General features: G+C 36.1%; 1 protein-coding gene across 4 annotated transcripts; it reads right to left on the bottom strand.

Annotated features, from left to right (window-relative positions):
* Window positions 1–639: 639 nt before the first annotated feature.
* On the bottom strand, window positions 640–15485 carry LOC135683849 (uncharacterized). Of its 4 annotated transcripts, XM_065199221.2 has the most exons (15): window positions 15321–15485; window positions 14723–14812; window positions 14196–14269; window positions 13288–13668; window positions 12856–12993; window positions 12409–12482; window positions 11095–11175; window positions 9899–10123; window positions 9449–9524; window positions 8672–8815; window positions 7263–7572; window positions 5844–6738; window positions 5218–5560; window positions 1590–1672; window positions 640–1180 (listed from the first exon to the last, which is right to left on the bottom strand). In XM_065199221.2, the coding sequence occupies exons 3-15, from the start codon at window positions 14212–14214 to the stop codon at window positions 1034–1036; spliced, it is 2916 nt and encodes a 971-aa protein (XP_065055293.2). In that variant the 5' UTR covers window positions 14215–14269; window positions 14723–14812; window positions 15321–15485; the 3' UTR covers window positions 640–1033. The 4 variants fall into 4 exon arrangements, with proteins under 4 accessions (XP_065055293.2, XP_065055292.2, XP_065055291.2 ...); XM_065199220.2 differs by having other exon boundaries at window positions 14723–15485; XM_065199219.2 differs by having other exon boundaries at window positions 14196–14812.
* Window positions 15486–17554: the final 2069 nt, after the last annotated feature.

The raw sequence follows: 17554 nt of genomic DNA, 5'->3' as shown, positions 1-17554 counted from the left end.
AGTTGGCATATTTTATGGAAAGCAGAAAGCTGCTTAAATAACAAGATTATTCCAAACCAATTCGGTGCTGACCTTTACAATGATGCAAAAAAGAAGAGAGATCCCCCATACTTAATTGTTCTATAAATACTACATTTCGCAGTTCTAATACAACATATACAAGTTTATTTTCAATAAAATATGACTATTTACAGTGTTAAAACGTGCTCTTGTTTAAAGAAGAAACAAATATAGATATACTCAGATATACTCGTGCGATCATGATGGCACGAGCATCGGCCCCTACAAATTTACAGAAATGCGCTTAATCAGCAGTTTATTAAAATAAGTCGATGCTGATAGTAGTTTATTGGTAATCCACTTTACCTTAAAAGTCTGTTTGTGATGTCACAACTTAAAAACTCTTTTAACTGGAGATTCTACCCATGCACCCATGCAAATCTACCCATGCAAATTTGATTATTCTATTTTATTTGTTTTATGCCCTTATGTTTTCTCTGTCATTCTATCCAGTGTTGTAGCTTTTTAGCTTTTCTCAGAAACATGCAAGACGATAGATTCTAGTCATATAGCCGTAGGCAAGGCAACAATACAACTGATATTAAGAATAAAAAGTGCACAAGAGAAAAAAACAGCTAGTGAAGCATATTGTATATTTCCTATATAGTTTCGGACATTGTTGCTTCTGTAGAAGCAAAACCCATTTCTAAGAAAAATTCCCGTTAATTAAGAAAAATTTTGTTGCAATTTCATATCCCGTAAAGAGACAGCTTGTTTTTCCTTATTTCAACAAGAGCGCTATAATTCAATCTGTTTATTCTTTCAAAACTCTTTAAACGTTGCTCTTTGTACATAACTTGAATCGTTGAAATCGTTGGAGTCACTTGAAAAAACCTGTGCATCAACTTACCCTGCCATAAGCTAGAAATTCTTAACTTAAATAGGTAGTTTTGTAATGACTGTTTTCAGCGCAAGGAGATTTTGACGCGATGCTAATACACAAGTTAATAAGAAAACTTTCCACAAAGTCGCTTCATCGACCAACTGGTGGTCTCGGCGGAAAGGAATTACTAGCGAATTGCTTGTTCCGATTTGAAGGGCTTGTTGGTCTTGGAATATGTGAAAGTTTGGCAGTGTCGCGTGAATCGAAGCCTCCTCGTGGTGAAGGCAGCTGGTTACCCTGTAAAGTTGAAGAAACCTTTTATCACTTACGCATCACACGTGATTTATTTCTAGCTATTACTACTGAGCTATATGAATAGACTAAAATGCGAATTTGTTTAGAATGCTCGCTGCAAATGAACATGAACATTTTCCTAGTCTTTACTATCAAAAATCACACTGGGGAGATTCTTTTCCATTTCTTGGCTTTCTCTTCAGTGTCTAGATGAAAACTGAAAATTCATATTTTTATCTTTAATCTACACTCTCAAGAAAATATTTGATGAATTTTCTTTCCAACAATTACTAAATCGCAATTGTGACTTCTAACTGGAAAAGAATTGAAACGCAACAATGAAATTTAACCTAAAATTTGAATAAGCATTAAAAACGTTTATTTCAAATAATAACGGATGAATGAAAAAAACCTTTGATCTGGGGCTTTCAACTGGACTCGACAGCGCATTTGAGCGCTCGACAGGACTTCGTGATGAAACTGGCAGCATTGAATCTAAAATAAGTAAAAATAAATTGAAGAAGCCAGATGATGTTCAGCGTTAGACATTCTTTTTTATACTTCAGATTAACTATTCTCCTGAACAACCAAAAATTATCGGGGTAAAGCCGAAAACCCACTCCGGAAAATGATCCACGGATCGGATCAAATTTTGTGTTGCGCACGCGCTTTCGATGCAAAAATGGTCACATGACTGATCCGCGACGGATCGAAACGGATCGAAATAAAAGTTGAAATCATATCAACTTTTTTGAACCGTTTCGGTACAGTAGTTTTCTTTTGATCAAAATTGAATTATAACTTTTTAAACAACACAGCACTTGCGTCATGGGATTCCAATCTGAACCGATCCGTGGATCGAACGGAACTGATCAAAACAGCACGATCTGATCCGATCCGCGGTTCGTTTTCCAGAGTGAGTTTTCGGCTTAAGACGACTTTTCAAATGTAAATCCGTACAATTGTTCCAAAGAGGCAACCACACAACATTACGACATTCATAACGATGCTCAATGATAGAATAACGGCAAGCAAATTGGCAAGTAAATTGATTTTAAACATGGATGCAACTCTTGCCAAGAAACGGTTTTCAGCTATGAGGGCTTTGAGTTGGGTCTTTTACGTTGTCTTTTCTTTCACTCTAGGCGTGATTTACGTTATTACGCCCGATAGAGCATGTGTTGTTTAAATCCGCAGCCCGATTTGCCAGGCTAGCCCGGCTTGAATCTATTACGGGCAACAAGATTAAATTACAGCCCGATTTGCCAGGCTAGCCCGGTAGGCAGATAACGGGGTCCCGCCTAACCGAACTGGCCCGTTCTCCATGAAATCGAAAGTTTGCTAAACACAAAGCATGCAATTGATACCGGCATCTCACAAAATGTGTTCCTATACGGTAAACCAGGCCAGCCCGCTCCACGTAGCCAGTCCCTCTACACCGTGCAGGGTATCCTCAACAGGGACCTAAATAACCTATTTATGTCCTATTAACTCTTCCCGCACGGAGAATCATCCTTTTTGTCTATCCAAAGAGCTTTAAGTTTGACAAATGTCTGAACAGCTCGAGTGATTTCTTCCATCAAATGAATAATTCTAGCACAAAACCTAAAGAAATATTCAGTCAATTCGTTATTTCGTCTTTCATTTTGGGAACCTGCGTTATTTCGTATTTCAAAATTATAACACCTAAATACTTATATTTTTCTGCCGGAAATCTCGTTTCTTTCATATTTCAAATACCACATATAAGGCCTCAACTGTGCTCAGTGAACCTACTGGACTATATTTCTTCATTTCGCCTGTAAAAGCCGACCTGCTTCTCTATTTTATCTTGACAGCCTATATTTCAACTATTAGTCGACACAAATAGTCAAGTCAAACTAGCAGAAGAGGGAGCAAATGTTGACAAAGCAAGTGGAATTGGCGGGGAAATTTTAGATGATATGACGGGTAAGGAGTCAGAGCAATATGTTTTCAATAAGACAAACCAAGCAACTGTAATTACAACACCTAATGTGGCAAAAATGGCCAATATTGGAATCCAAGTGGATCTCCAACTCCTTTTCCAAAGGTTCATTGCATTTAAGGATTTTGTTGGACAAGATGTACGTTCAATATTTCAATATGAATTATGCTCAGTTCCAGCTTCTTTATTTGAGGCAAGTGGTTTACCAAGGAAAGCTAACAAGCCAGTACTCGCAGAGGCAGTAGCCAAAACTGGCAATTCCAGTGACACGAGCCCAGCGGAACCATTCCAATACGTCCTTGATGGAGGGTCTCTTTTGCAACGTTTTGCATGGAAGCGTGGAGATCGATTCGCTTCGATCTTAGATTCATATCTATGTTACGTCACTAAAAGGTACAGAAAAGCAGTTGTTATCTTCGATGGTTACGAGTCAGGTCCATCTCCGAAAGATACGACACACCGAAGAAGAACAGGGTTATCTGCTGGAGTGAAAGTCATCTTCAAGGAAGATGTGGTCCTTACTATTAAGAAGGAAATGTTTCTAGCTAACAAGGGAAACAAGCAACGTTTTATCTATATATTGGGTAAAAAGTTAGAAATTGAAGGGTGTGAAGTTGTCTACTAAGAGGGTGATGCAGATTTCGCCATTGTAAATAAAGCAATAAGCATTTCAGCAGACATTGAAACTGTTGTTGTAGGTGAAGATACAGACCTGCTCATTCATTTTCTTTATCACGCTAAACAGAATCGAAAACCCATCTATTTTTGTCCACAGCAAAAGAAAAGTGCAAAAAAGTTAGAGTCTTGGATATAAAGTTTTGTCAAAGAGACATGCAAGGTTCGGAGACATGCAAGTTTATTTTATTTCTGCATGCATTTCTGGGGTGTGATACGACATCAAGTTTACAAAGAACACACATTTTCGGGAATGTGCAAATGTTTTCAACGAAGAATCCTTTACCACCAAAATCAGGTTTGTGTCGCAGGAGAAAAAGCATTAGTTGCCATATATAATGGAGAAGAGAATACTTCAATAGATGACCTCCGCTATAATGTTTTTTGCGCAAAGCCTGTTTCTGCAAAATTACAGATCAAACCCGAAGCACCACCACCGAAATCAGCTGCAGCAAAATACCACAGCATGTGAGTATACTGGCAGATGATAAAATGGGAAGGCAATTCAATAGATCCTAACAAATGGGGATGGTAGGTCAAGGATGATGCAATGTTTCCATGTCTCACGGATGTCCCTTGTGGGTCTGAAGAGATGTTGAAGCTGATTTACTGTAAATGTAAGAGAGGGTGTACTAATATGAGATGTTCATGCAAGAAAAATGGTTTAGCCTGCATTACAGCTTGTGGAGAATGCTGCGGAATTAGCTCCGATGCGTTTGGACGATTCACCATCTAGTGATGAGGAATGAATAACCAGATACTTAAAACGCACGTTTGGCAGTAGCAATGTTGATTTTAAGTTAACATTAAAAACTTTTTTAAACTACTTCCTAGTTCTTTGCAAGAAAATAATCATAACGGGAAAATATGAGGTTATGACGTCATATTGACGTAATCAGCAACCATTTTTAATATGATTTTTGAATGGTCAGATTAAGATATAGGCTTTCGACGTGCATATGGCATAATCAAACGAAATTTAATGCTCAAATGCAATCCAAATTCGATATTTATAGCGATTTTATATATGCAATGTGTACCACAAGGGCTCAAAGTATAAGGGAATTCAAAGCAAAAATCATAGGACGATTTTGGGAGGTTCCACAGCTGGGATTTTATGGGACTTTTTTCTTAACAAGGTTTAGCTAATAGACTTTCGATTGCAACTTAAAAAACAGTTTCGATTACAGTTTGACTTGACTAAAAGGTTACAATTATTCCGTAATTGACTGTTGACAATATGATCAAACAGTGGTTTATCCGATTTCTCTATTTGAACTCGGACGAGAAATATTTTACTATTTACGTTCTTCTCTACTCTACTCGGCTCGCGACCAAGATATTTCTTTCAATGGAGAGAGAGAGAAGTGTGCAGTTTGAATGAGCCGAAGGTACTCACCAAAAGCTTCTGGAAACTGTCCTTGACTTCCACCTCTGTTTCCTTGGAACCCTTGTGGTGGAATTATTGGCTGCAGAGGTTTCATTGGCTCCAACGGTCCAAGGTGTATTCTTGAAGGGCCTGGCGATGCAGGATCCTGTTTTCCTTTCGGTGACGATGGCTTGCTTTTTTGGCTCTCTTTTTTATCTTTCCGCTTCGAATGGCTTGTTTTAGCGCGTGTCTCTTCGTTCCTTTTGACACGAGACATTCCCTCTTCAAACGGTGCTGCGGGTTTTACTTTAGAAAAAGGATCTCTGTATTCTAGCTGATTCAGCGGTCTTTCGTCGAATGGTTGCAAGGGAAGCTAGAAATATGATATAGATACAAGGTATAGTATAACAGAAATAGATCGCTAAAAAACAAAAAACGGCTTCTTACTCAAAACCCGGCGAAATATTCATTTACGCAGCGTTTTATTAGCCTATGTGTACTATCTTCCGTTATATTTTCAGGAAATCAGACGAGCACTTGTTGATAAAATATTGTTCTGCTATAAAAAAATTTTTGTGGGATCTTAACGTGGTATTTTCATGGATCAAACAAATTCGTAGGTGGTTGGCAAGAAAAATATGTCTAGGGAAACTGACCTTGCTATCGAGCTTTGAAATTCTTTCTTTTGTGTTTGACTGTGCATCTTCTTCATCACTGTCACTGCGAAGACTGGATACACTCATGTTGACGCTAGCACTGTGGTTAGCAGGCACAGTGTTTGTTTCCATAAGACCAGTCACACTTTCAATTCTTGGACTGAGCCTTGAAGTTTCGAGCAGGTCTTGATCTTGACCATTATCAACTCTAAGAATGTCCACTGTCTCTCCAGCATCGGACACTTGGTTTTCTAAGCCTTGGTCTAGTGAAACATGGTCTTCTGCATCCTCAAATTCCAAATCATTCACTCCGTCAATTTCAAAGCCATTGTCCCCTTCATGAAGACCAACGAGTACAATTTTCTGATCTGCTAACCCTAAACTAACGTCTTCAAATTCATATTCTTCCTCTTCGAAATCATTAAGTTCTGGCATCTCTTCAGGTGATACAACTTCTTTTTTAATTACAGGTACTTCCAGATTCGACCCACCTTTCATTCCTATAATTGATCGCTCAACCTGCTTACCGTCTTTCAAATTTTCTTCATCGGCATTAGCATCTGACATCTTAGTTTCACTTCTACTGTCCAGCGTTGCCCTTTTAGACGGGTCATACGTAAGATTTCTTTTCGCGTCAGCAATGTCCCCTCCAGCCTTGGAATAACTTGTTCCATCGGCATCAAGCACAGCCGAAAGGCTGGTTGGTGAATTGGACCATGATTCGGGCTTCACGGTATATTTTGTGGCATCAGCATTTTCTACCCTCGGTTGATCAGTCGACTCTATTTCTTGCACGCACATTTCGTCGTCTTCTTCAATGTCCCCTTCAACCTCAAATCCCACTATATCTTGACAATCTATTTTCAATGACTTGTTGTCAACCTCAATAGAATTACTGAAAACCAAAAATCATTTCAAATTATTTCTAAAGAAAATCAGTTATTCACGGGTGGTGTGGCAGAATCTAGATAAATCGTTGATTATCTTTCGATAGCTTTACTACAAAATCTTTGTCTGATGGCTAAGATGTTGTTCATACTTGAGTGATATGTGTGTCAATTCTACCTTCGGAAGAAAGAGTTTGCTTTCAGAAGGATATGACAGGACTTCATTCCAGCCACACTCAGAAGCTTTAATTGAATACATCAATTTAATTCAATACAGACAGTCTCCCATTTTTCTATTTATTACGGCGTTTTTTAAATAGTATGAATACATAGCTACAGCATGAAATGTAGAGTGGTCGCGCAAAAACGTTGTTAGTTCAACAAATTTTATCACATGCAACGTTACAAGCAAAATTGAGAAGCAATTCAGTCTTGCAAATAGTATACGAGATTTCCATCTAAATAAAAGGATTCACATGGAATAACAACATCGGAACACCAGCAAACTTTTGTACTTTGTAATCCACATTACCTTCTCTCTCTTAAAACTGCCTCGCTTTCATGGTCTACTACCAGTTCACCTGCTTTTTCAGCCTCGTGCTGAGCCTGCTGGTCATCTATTGCAAATGTTTTCGCCTTCATTTCGTCTCCAATGTCTTGAGATTTATTTTCTTTATGTTGTGGGTCAACTGGTCTTGGCTCAACTAGCTTTGCATGCATATTTGAAAGCTTTTCACGGTACCGCTGATAGGATGTCAAAACCAAGCTACAGTAATTGAGGTTTCTTGAGGTGACAAAGTCAAATGGAGATGCTCCTTGATTATCCTTTCTGTCTGAGACAGCTAAGGTGCAAAAACTCAAACTGAAATTTGACTTAATAACCAGATTGGGAAAACATAATTACCCATTATACCTTATTACAGGAAATTAACGAATCATGAAATTAATGCGTCATGAAATAATACGTCATAATATTAACGCGGTCTGTGAAAAATGTGCATTTTGGAAGCATAAAATTAACGCGGTTTTACAAAAAAATACATTGCGGGTGCATGAAATTAACGCGGATTGGGGAAGTAGCATAAAAAACAACATTTTTTTGAAACTTCCTTTTTTTCGTTATGCGAAAGTGTTAAATTCTGCTACCGCACCACTCCTGGCACCCTCTACGGCTCGAACCACCCCTGCTGACTTCTATCCATTTAAAATTGTCTGACGACCTGCCTGTTTAAAGTGTTGATAAATTTCATTCATTAACTTAGCATGAATAGGCTTCAGGGTTGACAATTTTAGATCGACTTTAATCGTTGTTACATCTTTTTCGGGATCTGATTCAAGCTCCTTCGTTATCGTGTTTGTGAAGTAATCTCTAAAGGAGGCCCTTTCCATTTTCTTACGTAGAAAAGGTTGCTTACCCAGAAGATACAGAACACTGCGACAATTCGTCACAAATTTTGAAGGACTTTCTGGACAATGATCAATCCAGTGAAAGCGAGGAGAGTGAGAGTGATAAAGAAATAGATGGATAAATATATGTTAAATGAAAGAAACCTTTTGTTTTCATCCCTTATTCCACTTGAAAAAAATTGCCTTTTTACAATTTTTGTACAAAATTAAATTAACACTGTCACAAAATTAAATTAACACGTATATGAAATTAACGCGGTTGAGGGGCAAACCGCGTTAATTTCATGATTCGTTAATTTCCTGTAATAAGGTAGTTAAGAATTGAAACCAAGTGGCCTTAAAGAAATCAAGGATTAGCTCAAATTGTCAGAGGCTTACCGTTTTCTCTCATACATATCAAGAAAATCACCTGCTATTCTATAAAAAAATACCACAAACGCTACGTTGAGACGGATCTCAAAATCCTGCTTGAATAGAAAAAAAATGACGATTAACAAAGGGAAGCAAAAACAGGATTATACCCAGTTCACATACCTCCTTTGCTTAAAAGAAAGTCAACTACCTCCCCGTGACCACCCATCGCTGCCAAATGCAACGCTGTTCGACCCCCATCGTCGGTTTCTTCCAAAACATCCTCTGAACATAAATTCAAAATTTCTTCACAGGCAGGCACACACCCTAAAACATTAAATAAATTGTAAATTAATGGGCTGCTTCAATACCGAAGTATCGAAAGTTTTGGTCTTTAAAGAAGAAAAATAGCTGCGCTGCTCTAAACGGGCGTATAGGAGTTGCAGTATCAATTGGATAAGATTCCGTTTTTAAAGGTGTACTGTGATGGTGGGTTTGGTTGCTTTCAGCAAAACCTTATGATTTCAGCAAAGACAAAAATAGGTTCGTAAATAAAAAGTGTTTAATCAAACATAGAAAGTCTGGAAACACAAGGTGGTTAATCAAAAAATTATCGTCTGCAGGGACTTAGAATCCTATGTCCTTTTTTCTGATGATTTACAGTAGGCACTGTGCTGTTTACAGTTTGCGATGAAATACAGAATGCTCCAATGCCAGTTCACTTCAACTAGTTACTTTATATCTTAGAGAAAGTTCCTTCATTCATAAAGGTTTTTTTTATTTCTAATTTCCTTTCCAAACCAACCCACAACTAATAACGTCCGTTTGTTTTCTAGAGCTCAGTTTTCTAGAGCTCATTGATAGAATCTGCCCAAGACGAAAACCATTTGGCCATAGCTTGTTTGGAAATGTAAGCGATGATGAGATTTAGCAGGAGAAATGGAGAAATCTGCTTCCTACCATTCTCAGCTGCATACAGAAATACTGTTTTTCCTTCATCATCGCACAGGTGCGCTGTTTCAGCGTTGAGCAAAACCTAAAAAAGGCACAGCATTTTTACAGCATTATGATTATATGTTCACGATTATTTTTGTCAGTGTTGTGATCCAATCCATGATATAAAAAACTGAATAAACCTCGAAGATAAACATAGAATAACGTTGATCATCTATTTGACCGAATACTAATGGAAGCCCAAGCTCAGGATGCTGTAGCTGTCAACCAACATAACATTATCGAGTTAAAAAGTACTGATTAAAGAAGAAAAACTGCCTTTTAACTACTACTAAAGAGCAGGCCAGTTCGTTCCCACACAGTGCACTTGAAAACATACTAAATGACCAGTGAGACATTCCCAAATAATAAGTGAGTGCAGCCTCAAACAGTTTCATTATCACATAAATAACTCACCTTCATGCAGTTAATGTTAGTGGTTCTGCTAACAGCCCAATGTAAAATTGTCCTTCCAAGGTTATCCACAGACTGAAACCTGGCCTCTGGTGATACATTCGATCTCTCTTGAGCAGCTAATAACAATTGGAGATTCTCAAGCTGATCAAAGTGACACGCCCACATAGCAGCAGTCAGACCTTCGCCATCTTGAACTGATGGATCTGCACCACTTAACACCAGCTTCTAAACACAAAAACCATAAGACAAGTGTTCAATTATTTTAAAGTAAATACAATTTGGGTTATGAGTTGATGCACAAATTCATTGAGATGTTGACATAAATATTTCCTTTTTATCGAAATTGTCTTTTTCATTCAACTTCACATTTTAACAGCATTTCATTTCATTCTTTCATTTCATATATTTAAGCAGGGTAGCCCTTTAGTAAAGCTGATTTTCAAGGGGCCCTCCATTTGAAAACTTACAGGAATAGCTTTTCTATAAAAAATAAATAAACCTAATTACCATTCAATATATATAAATTACAAATTATAATAAAACCCTACTTTAATCTGAATTTAATAATTCAAAATCAGATTAGGTCATCAATGATTTAAGACCAAATGGTTATCACCTAATTACAATTGAGCCAGAAATTTTTGCTCAGGGAAAATGCCTGCTTACACTCAGCTTTGAGGCCATTCCAAGACCTAGCACCTGTAAATGAGAAGCATTTATCTCCATTTTTGGAGTTCTTCTTTGGTAGACTTAGGTCATTTAATGTATTCCTAGGATTTCTAAGACTCCAGTATCAAAAAAATCAATAAGAAAAGGGGTAATAAAGGCCAAATTGTAAGCAAAAGACCTGTAGGTTGTACCAGAGAACTGTAAGAAAAAGGCATGAACATGGCTCAAATGGGAACACAGATCTCAATAAAAATTGAAAATGGTTTGACTGAACAATCTCTTCATTTTTTATGAAAATAGTTTTCCAATTTTATGTGGCAGTTCTCAAATGCAAAATCAGACCCAAGTCTATGAGTCTTCTAGTAAAGAAGAATACCTGTAAGACTAATGGTCAGGTTGGCATGTGCTTACAAAAACACAACATTTGAAGCCATTGGCAGAATACACAATTTAGATTTGTAAATAGTGAATGTATAAAGTTAAATGGCCTACAATATACATAAAATAGGTAACTTTACATCACATGCCTGTAGCATTTCCTGTGAACAGTAGGCTGCTGCAAAATGGAGAGGAGTCCTTCCATCAGCGTCTTGGGTGTCAATATTCACCTAGATTTCAGATAAAAATTCTGAGACACATGGTCCAGGATCATAGACAAGCTGTATATTTAGAACTGGTCAACTTTCCCATGTGCCACATGTGGGGGTGGGTACTTGTAGCCAATAAAATGAGCCAAAATTTGCTAATATCAACAGAATCATTCAACTACAAGCTTCAAAAAGTTAGATTTGGTTTTAAATGCTAGCTTGGGGCTAGCGTACCCAACAAAGTGTGAAACCTTGCCCACAAATAATTATATTTTTAGCTTGTTTGTTTGAAGTATTTATTTAAAATTATGTTAATCTGGCCTTTCATTGCATTTCTAGCCATGGAATATTAAAAAAGGTAGCTGCATAATTTCAATTTTTTCGAAAATGGTTCTAAAGGCCAACAGTATCATCTAAGATTTATAATTTTGCACTGCCACCAGAGTATAGTGTTACAATATGGAGGGGGACATCTGCTACCTCATGGCAACCAAAAGCACAAATCATGACAACCAAAAATGAGTTGACAATAAAATATTCAACAGAGATACTAACATAAAACATAATCATTTCATTAAACGAACATTGTATTTTTGAAGAACTATAGAAGGCTATTCTAAGACCCACCGTAAATTGGAATGCTATAAAACATCATTACCAAACAAATTTCTGGTATTTCTTAATGTTAACAAAGCTAGCATTTACATAGGGGGAGGGAGAAATCTGGCCGAGGGTATTTGTCAAAAAACCAAGTTTCAAATAAAACTTTCAAATAATATTCAAAAATGTGGTAAAAATGTTGAAAATATTTCTGTCTCTAATGATGAAAAACTGCAGTGGCAAGAGAGTTCTTTCAGTGTTTGTAATTATATGCCACCTTTATTTATAATTGCCCTACCCTACATCTAAACTTGTTACTTCAGATTTAAGATATTTTAGGCCCCTTGCCCTAGAATTAGTTAAAAGAACAAAACCCCACTTATCAAAAAACCAATGTAAAAATTCTAATGGCTTCTTGACAATATGTAGTTCCCTTCTTTCCAAATCCTTTCTTCATCTATGGAAATGAGCAATTTATAAAGCCTTTAGAAAAGCAAAAGAATAAATCTGTGCAGGCATAACAACAATGATTCAAAATATTTTTCTACATTATTGATTTGACCAAAAAATAAAAAACAGACATGCGATGCCTAAAAACTTTACCCTGGCTTTCTGTGAGATACATTTAAGAAAATGATGCAAATTAACCCTTACATTGGTCTGTAGCAGTGTGTCTATGAAATCATCATACCCATAATGACATGCGATGTGCAAACATGTAAACCCATCTGTTAAAAAAGGAGTTGAACTTATTGAAAAGCATAACCACTCAACAATCAAAAGTCATTAGGATAAAATGGAAATTATCAATGATGAATCCATTAAGATAGTTAACTAGCTATTAAGGAAGAAAATCAATACCACCAAACCATCAAATAACATCCCAATAATTAAAAAATTCAACAGAAGTACAGGAGTATCAAGGCTATTCTCAACTGACAATTAGTCTGTTTTCTCTACATGTTAGCTAGCTGGTTGGTGGCAATATGCAAGAAAATGGTGCAGTTTATAGCCAATGCTAGATCATTCTATCTACCATTGTTTTTGACACAAAAACTTTTGAACAAACAAACAAAGAAAAAAAGCACTCATAATTCATACCGTTGCTCTGGTGATTTAAGTCAACTCCTCTAGCAATGAGAAATTTCAAGCAGTTTAAATGGTCAGTTGATCCACCATTAGTAGCATACATTGCTGTGGTGCGGCCAATGGCATCTAATTCGTTAGGGCTGTCTTTATCTAAAAACATATTTTGACTCAAATACCAACAACATTTACATTCAACTATAAAGGTGTGTGATGATAAGTTTACAAACAATGAGTTTTTAACAAACTAAAATTATGGTAGTCTATGTTTCACACCCAGCTTGTTTGACTGACAGGAAGTAACACAAAGCTTATCTCTAGTTTTGAAGATTTCCGTTTAATGCCTGTTATAAACTGTTTTTTATATGACATATCAAACTTATTCTTAATTTTTCAGGCATCAAGACAACAAAAGAGACACGGCTATCAAGGGACACAGCAACTAACCTTTCTGAAGAAGTTTTTCCATCTGACCTATGTCACAGTCTTTAATGGCATAAAATATTTCTGGAACAAAATTGGAGTTATCACCATGACCAAAACTTGCAGAAAGTTTTCCAACATCTAGATTAAGCCATCTCCAACTAAACCTGTCAACTGGTGAAATGAAAGGAGACACAGGACTGGTAGTTCCATTGAGTGGTCCACTTAAAGACAAGCTTCCATCCAATGTATATGGTCCATTGAGACACCTTACTCTAACTCTTTTATAAAACTTGTGCATATGTAAAAGGGAAAGGTTCAAAGAATCACGAAGTTCAGCAGCGCTCTCACCACATGGAAGTCTGCTTTGAAATTCTTTGATAAAATTAACAAGCTTCTGGAAGTCTATAAGTAAGGAGACAAAGAGATAGTGCACAGTGATAGGAACCACCTCAAAGTGATCACTATTTTCGTCATAATTCCCATTACATTATTTATGTGATTTAAATCAATTATTTTGTCTCTGTATCTTGATTTAATCAATAGCTAACTGTCAATTCATATTTATGCACCAAGCTCACTTATTCTGAAATTCAATTTTTCAAATTTTTTTGATAATTCAGTTCCTTTGCTATGTTAAAAGACATCATAAAAGTAACAAAGGTATCAACACAAAACATGCATCTTGTAAATTTATTTATGGCAAAGGAACTGAAAATAATCCACAAAAATATCCAGAAAATAGATATCTACTTTTAGCCTTTCATACTTTTGTTTGAAAATGTTGAATAATTCATCTAAAATATATTCATATAATGTATTCATACAATATATTCATAGAAAAAGACAGCTTTAGAATACCTATTGCTATATTATAACACTTGATGACAAGATAAATTAGTGATTGGCTTAGTAAATTTATAAATATTTACCTCTCTTCTTCAAAGCCATTCTTCTTTATACAGGGAGTCATACTATTGTCAAGCAACACCTGAAACTTGTTGTTCTATAACAATAACAATAACCATAATTTGTTTATGATACATTAAAAAGAAATATTAAAAGCCTAAAAAATCTGAATAAATCTAAAGAAATTTAGCTAACTGAGATTATTTTAAGAAATTTAGCTAACTGAGATTATTTTAAGAAATTTAGAATAAAAGCCTAATAAATCTGAAGAAATATAGCTAAAGCAATGTTTTTTTGCTTAAAAAATTTTAATGAAAAAAGTCAAAGTAGAAATTAAGAATGGTAAACATCAAATAACATTAAATAACAACAGATAAATTTGTGACTATGACTTCGTTTTATACTAAAATAATTGTAAAGTACAGACATACATTTCAAATGAACACATAATCAAAAAGTGTTACTAAGTATCATTTTAAAGAATAACAGAGGACAAGGAATGTCATCTGGTCAAGTGAAAAGTTCTAGCTAAGAGTAAATATTGCCATACAAACAAAAACAACAGCTCTCATTGCAATGATGCAGGTCAAAAAGGTTCCAATCGTCCATCAAGACAGGAAAAATTTCAAGAAAGTCCCATCTTCAAGCAAAAAAAGTTTATATAACGGATTCGAATATTATAGCTAAAGTAAAACCATAGATAACGCAACATTATTTGCTAAGCATGTTAGATGAATTTCAACCTTGGGCTGATAAATCTGCAAAGCAAATTTTCAAAACGGCATCTAAGCAACCTATAAAGTTTCTCTGGTTATGTTATCGCAAACAAGATTTATTATTTAGATGGATGGTATTCAGATTGAATAAAAGACAAAAGTAAAATTGAAGACCCAATAATTATGAAAAATCGGAAAGTCTGTCATACGCGGCCAATTAATCGGAGAAATATTAACATACGTTCTTTATTAGAATCCACTAACATACATCTTTACTTTGGCATATCAGAGCCGAGCAAATTAAATTAAAGCTACAAATTGCAAACTTTCAAATCTGGTGCAAAAGATTTGAAGAATTCTTCAAACTTCGGACAACGTGCTTCTATAAATATGAAGAGAGTTCTGAAAATACTGTAGCCTTTCAGAACTTACCGCGAAACTGTTGTCAAAGTAATGCACTCTTGCCACCTAGGTATCAATCAAATTCAATGAGTTGTTTACTTCGCCGTCCTTGGGACGTTCAATTATTAACTAGCCTCGATTCAAAGACGCATATCTCTCACTGATATTCTCGTGCATTGCGGTGTTTCTTTTTGCTACAATTTCAATCAATGATACACTGATATACACTCCCCTCACGAAAGTATCCGGACAGTTCGAAGATCGATTGCGCTTTCAGACAAAAACAAAATTAGGCTGGCGAAAACGACTATTTAACTTAGTGATAATAATTTTTTGAGAAACCCTTACAAAATAAACCAGAACATCAAAATGCTGCAAGACGTCTATCATTTTTTGTTGAAATGAGAAACCTTTGCGCTACAAACCTTATGCATATCAACTGATGTCATAGAAGCGGAGAACAGCAAAGTCAGGTGACTTGGACTTGTTAAGATGGGCCAACTCTTTACAACTGGTTCTCGAGACACAAATACTTTTGAACAAAGAGAATTACAACGTGTTTACTCCCAGTTGGGAAACATTTTTGCATGGAGATGCCACCGATCGATTATAAAACATGGATGGAATTTGGTAACATTTTACCAGATTAAAAACTTTCTTGCAAAGCAGACATTTCATTCAGTGCAGGGCCATAAAACCATATAATTTCTTTACCGCTGCAAGTCTTGCTGAAATCGGTCGGTACGAGGGTACATTTACAATTCTTTATCATTTTCCTTGCAATATTTATCGACAGCTTTTAAAATTTTAATTGTTTATGACCATCTTTTGCAATTTTGTGCAATGATGCAAACCAGTTTTTGATGCATATTTGGTTAAGCCTAGCGCACACTAGCAATTTTTGTCGCCAGCGACGGCGATTTTTGTCGCTGGCGACTAAAATCGCTAGTCTGCGGGGAAAAACATCACAGGATTTTTGTCGCCAGCGACTAAAAACTGAAAATCGCAAGTGTGCGGGGCGCAAAAACAAATTCTAGTTGATCAGCCAATCATAAAGTGTTTTCAAGGAACGTGGAAAGTGTTTTCAAGGCATGTGGAAAGTAGTTGATTTTTGAGAAACGTCCCGTCAGATAAATACCCGTTTTGGTGAGCATCTCCGCAATGTAGAGAAGAAAATACACCTTCAAGAATCAAGAAAAGAGGACCCAGATGCCACAGTCTCAATTCATTTCAACAAAGATGGCCATACACCAGCCAACATGAAAATCACTGGACTTTGCTATGCTCCTCATAACAACACTAAACGCAAAACCCTCGAAAAACGTAATATTTCTAAACTTGGTACTCTTATTCCTAATGGTCTTAATAAACAATATTTGTTTCTTTACTACTCCAGGTATTACCATGGCATCTTTACGAGAACGTTTTTATCAATTTCCTCGAATTTTTTTTTAAGTATTTTTGGCCTTTGGTCTATTTATTCGTCGAAAAAAATAATCTTATCGATATGTAAGCAAATTCTGTGAGGGTTTTTCCTCAAGATGGTAGCGACCGGAACAAAAATATTGACTTCTGAGCAGTGTCTAGAAATAATGTTTTATCACAAAAATAGGAAAAAGCTATCATTAAATTGCTAGTATCATTGGATGCCCAAAGGCTGCCGTTTTCGAGATATGTAAAAAGATTTGAAAAACAAGAAGTCTAAAAAAGTTTTCACGGTGAAGAAGAGCAACAGCTCTCGCGACACCAACGTCTGATCGCTTGTTCAGTTTTTTCTGTTTTCGTAAGATATAAACATTGTAGCAGTACTGCTAACCAACAGCTTAGGACACCCAACTTCATTTTGCTTACTTATCAGAGAAAAAATGACAAATTTTTGACAAGCCTTATTTTTAGCTACAGTAAGTATCAAAATCTATTTCGGTCTGAATATAGACCACGCCATATAGACTTATAACTATTAACTATTTGCTGTAGAGCTCCCAATTGCAGGTGCCCCTAGTTCCTTTTCAGGAGCGTGCAATGAAAAAACATTTCATTCCCAACTCTCATGATCCTCCCTGTCCAATGTTTTTTAAAAAACTAAAGCTCCGATGTTTGTAGACAGTCTTCAGTACTAATTTCTTGCCAATTTCAGACAGTCCAACTAAATGTTGAGACAGCTTTTACTTGCATTCAAACTCCCTTCATTTTTTAACAAATGTTTATTTTTTTTCTTGCAGACTATGTTAAGTATTTAACCCAGATTTTGGTCTACTTTTCTC

The sequence above is a fragment of the Rhopilema esculentum genome, chromosome 7 (genome assembly GCF_057945365.1).
Source record: "Rhopilema esculentum isolate cy_ngs chromosome 7, ASM5794536v1, whole genome shotgun sequence".
Lineage (NCBI taxonomy): Eukaryota > Metazoa > Cnidaria > Scyphozoa > Rhizostomeae > Rhizostomatidae > Rhopilema > Rhopilema esculentum.
This window is presented reverse-complemented; position numbering and strand designations above follow the sequence as displayed.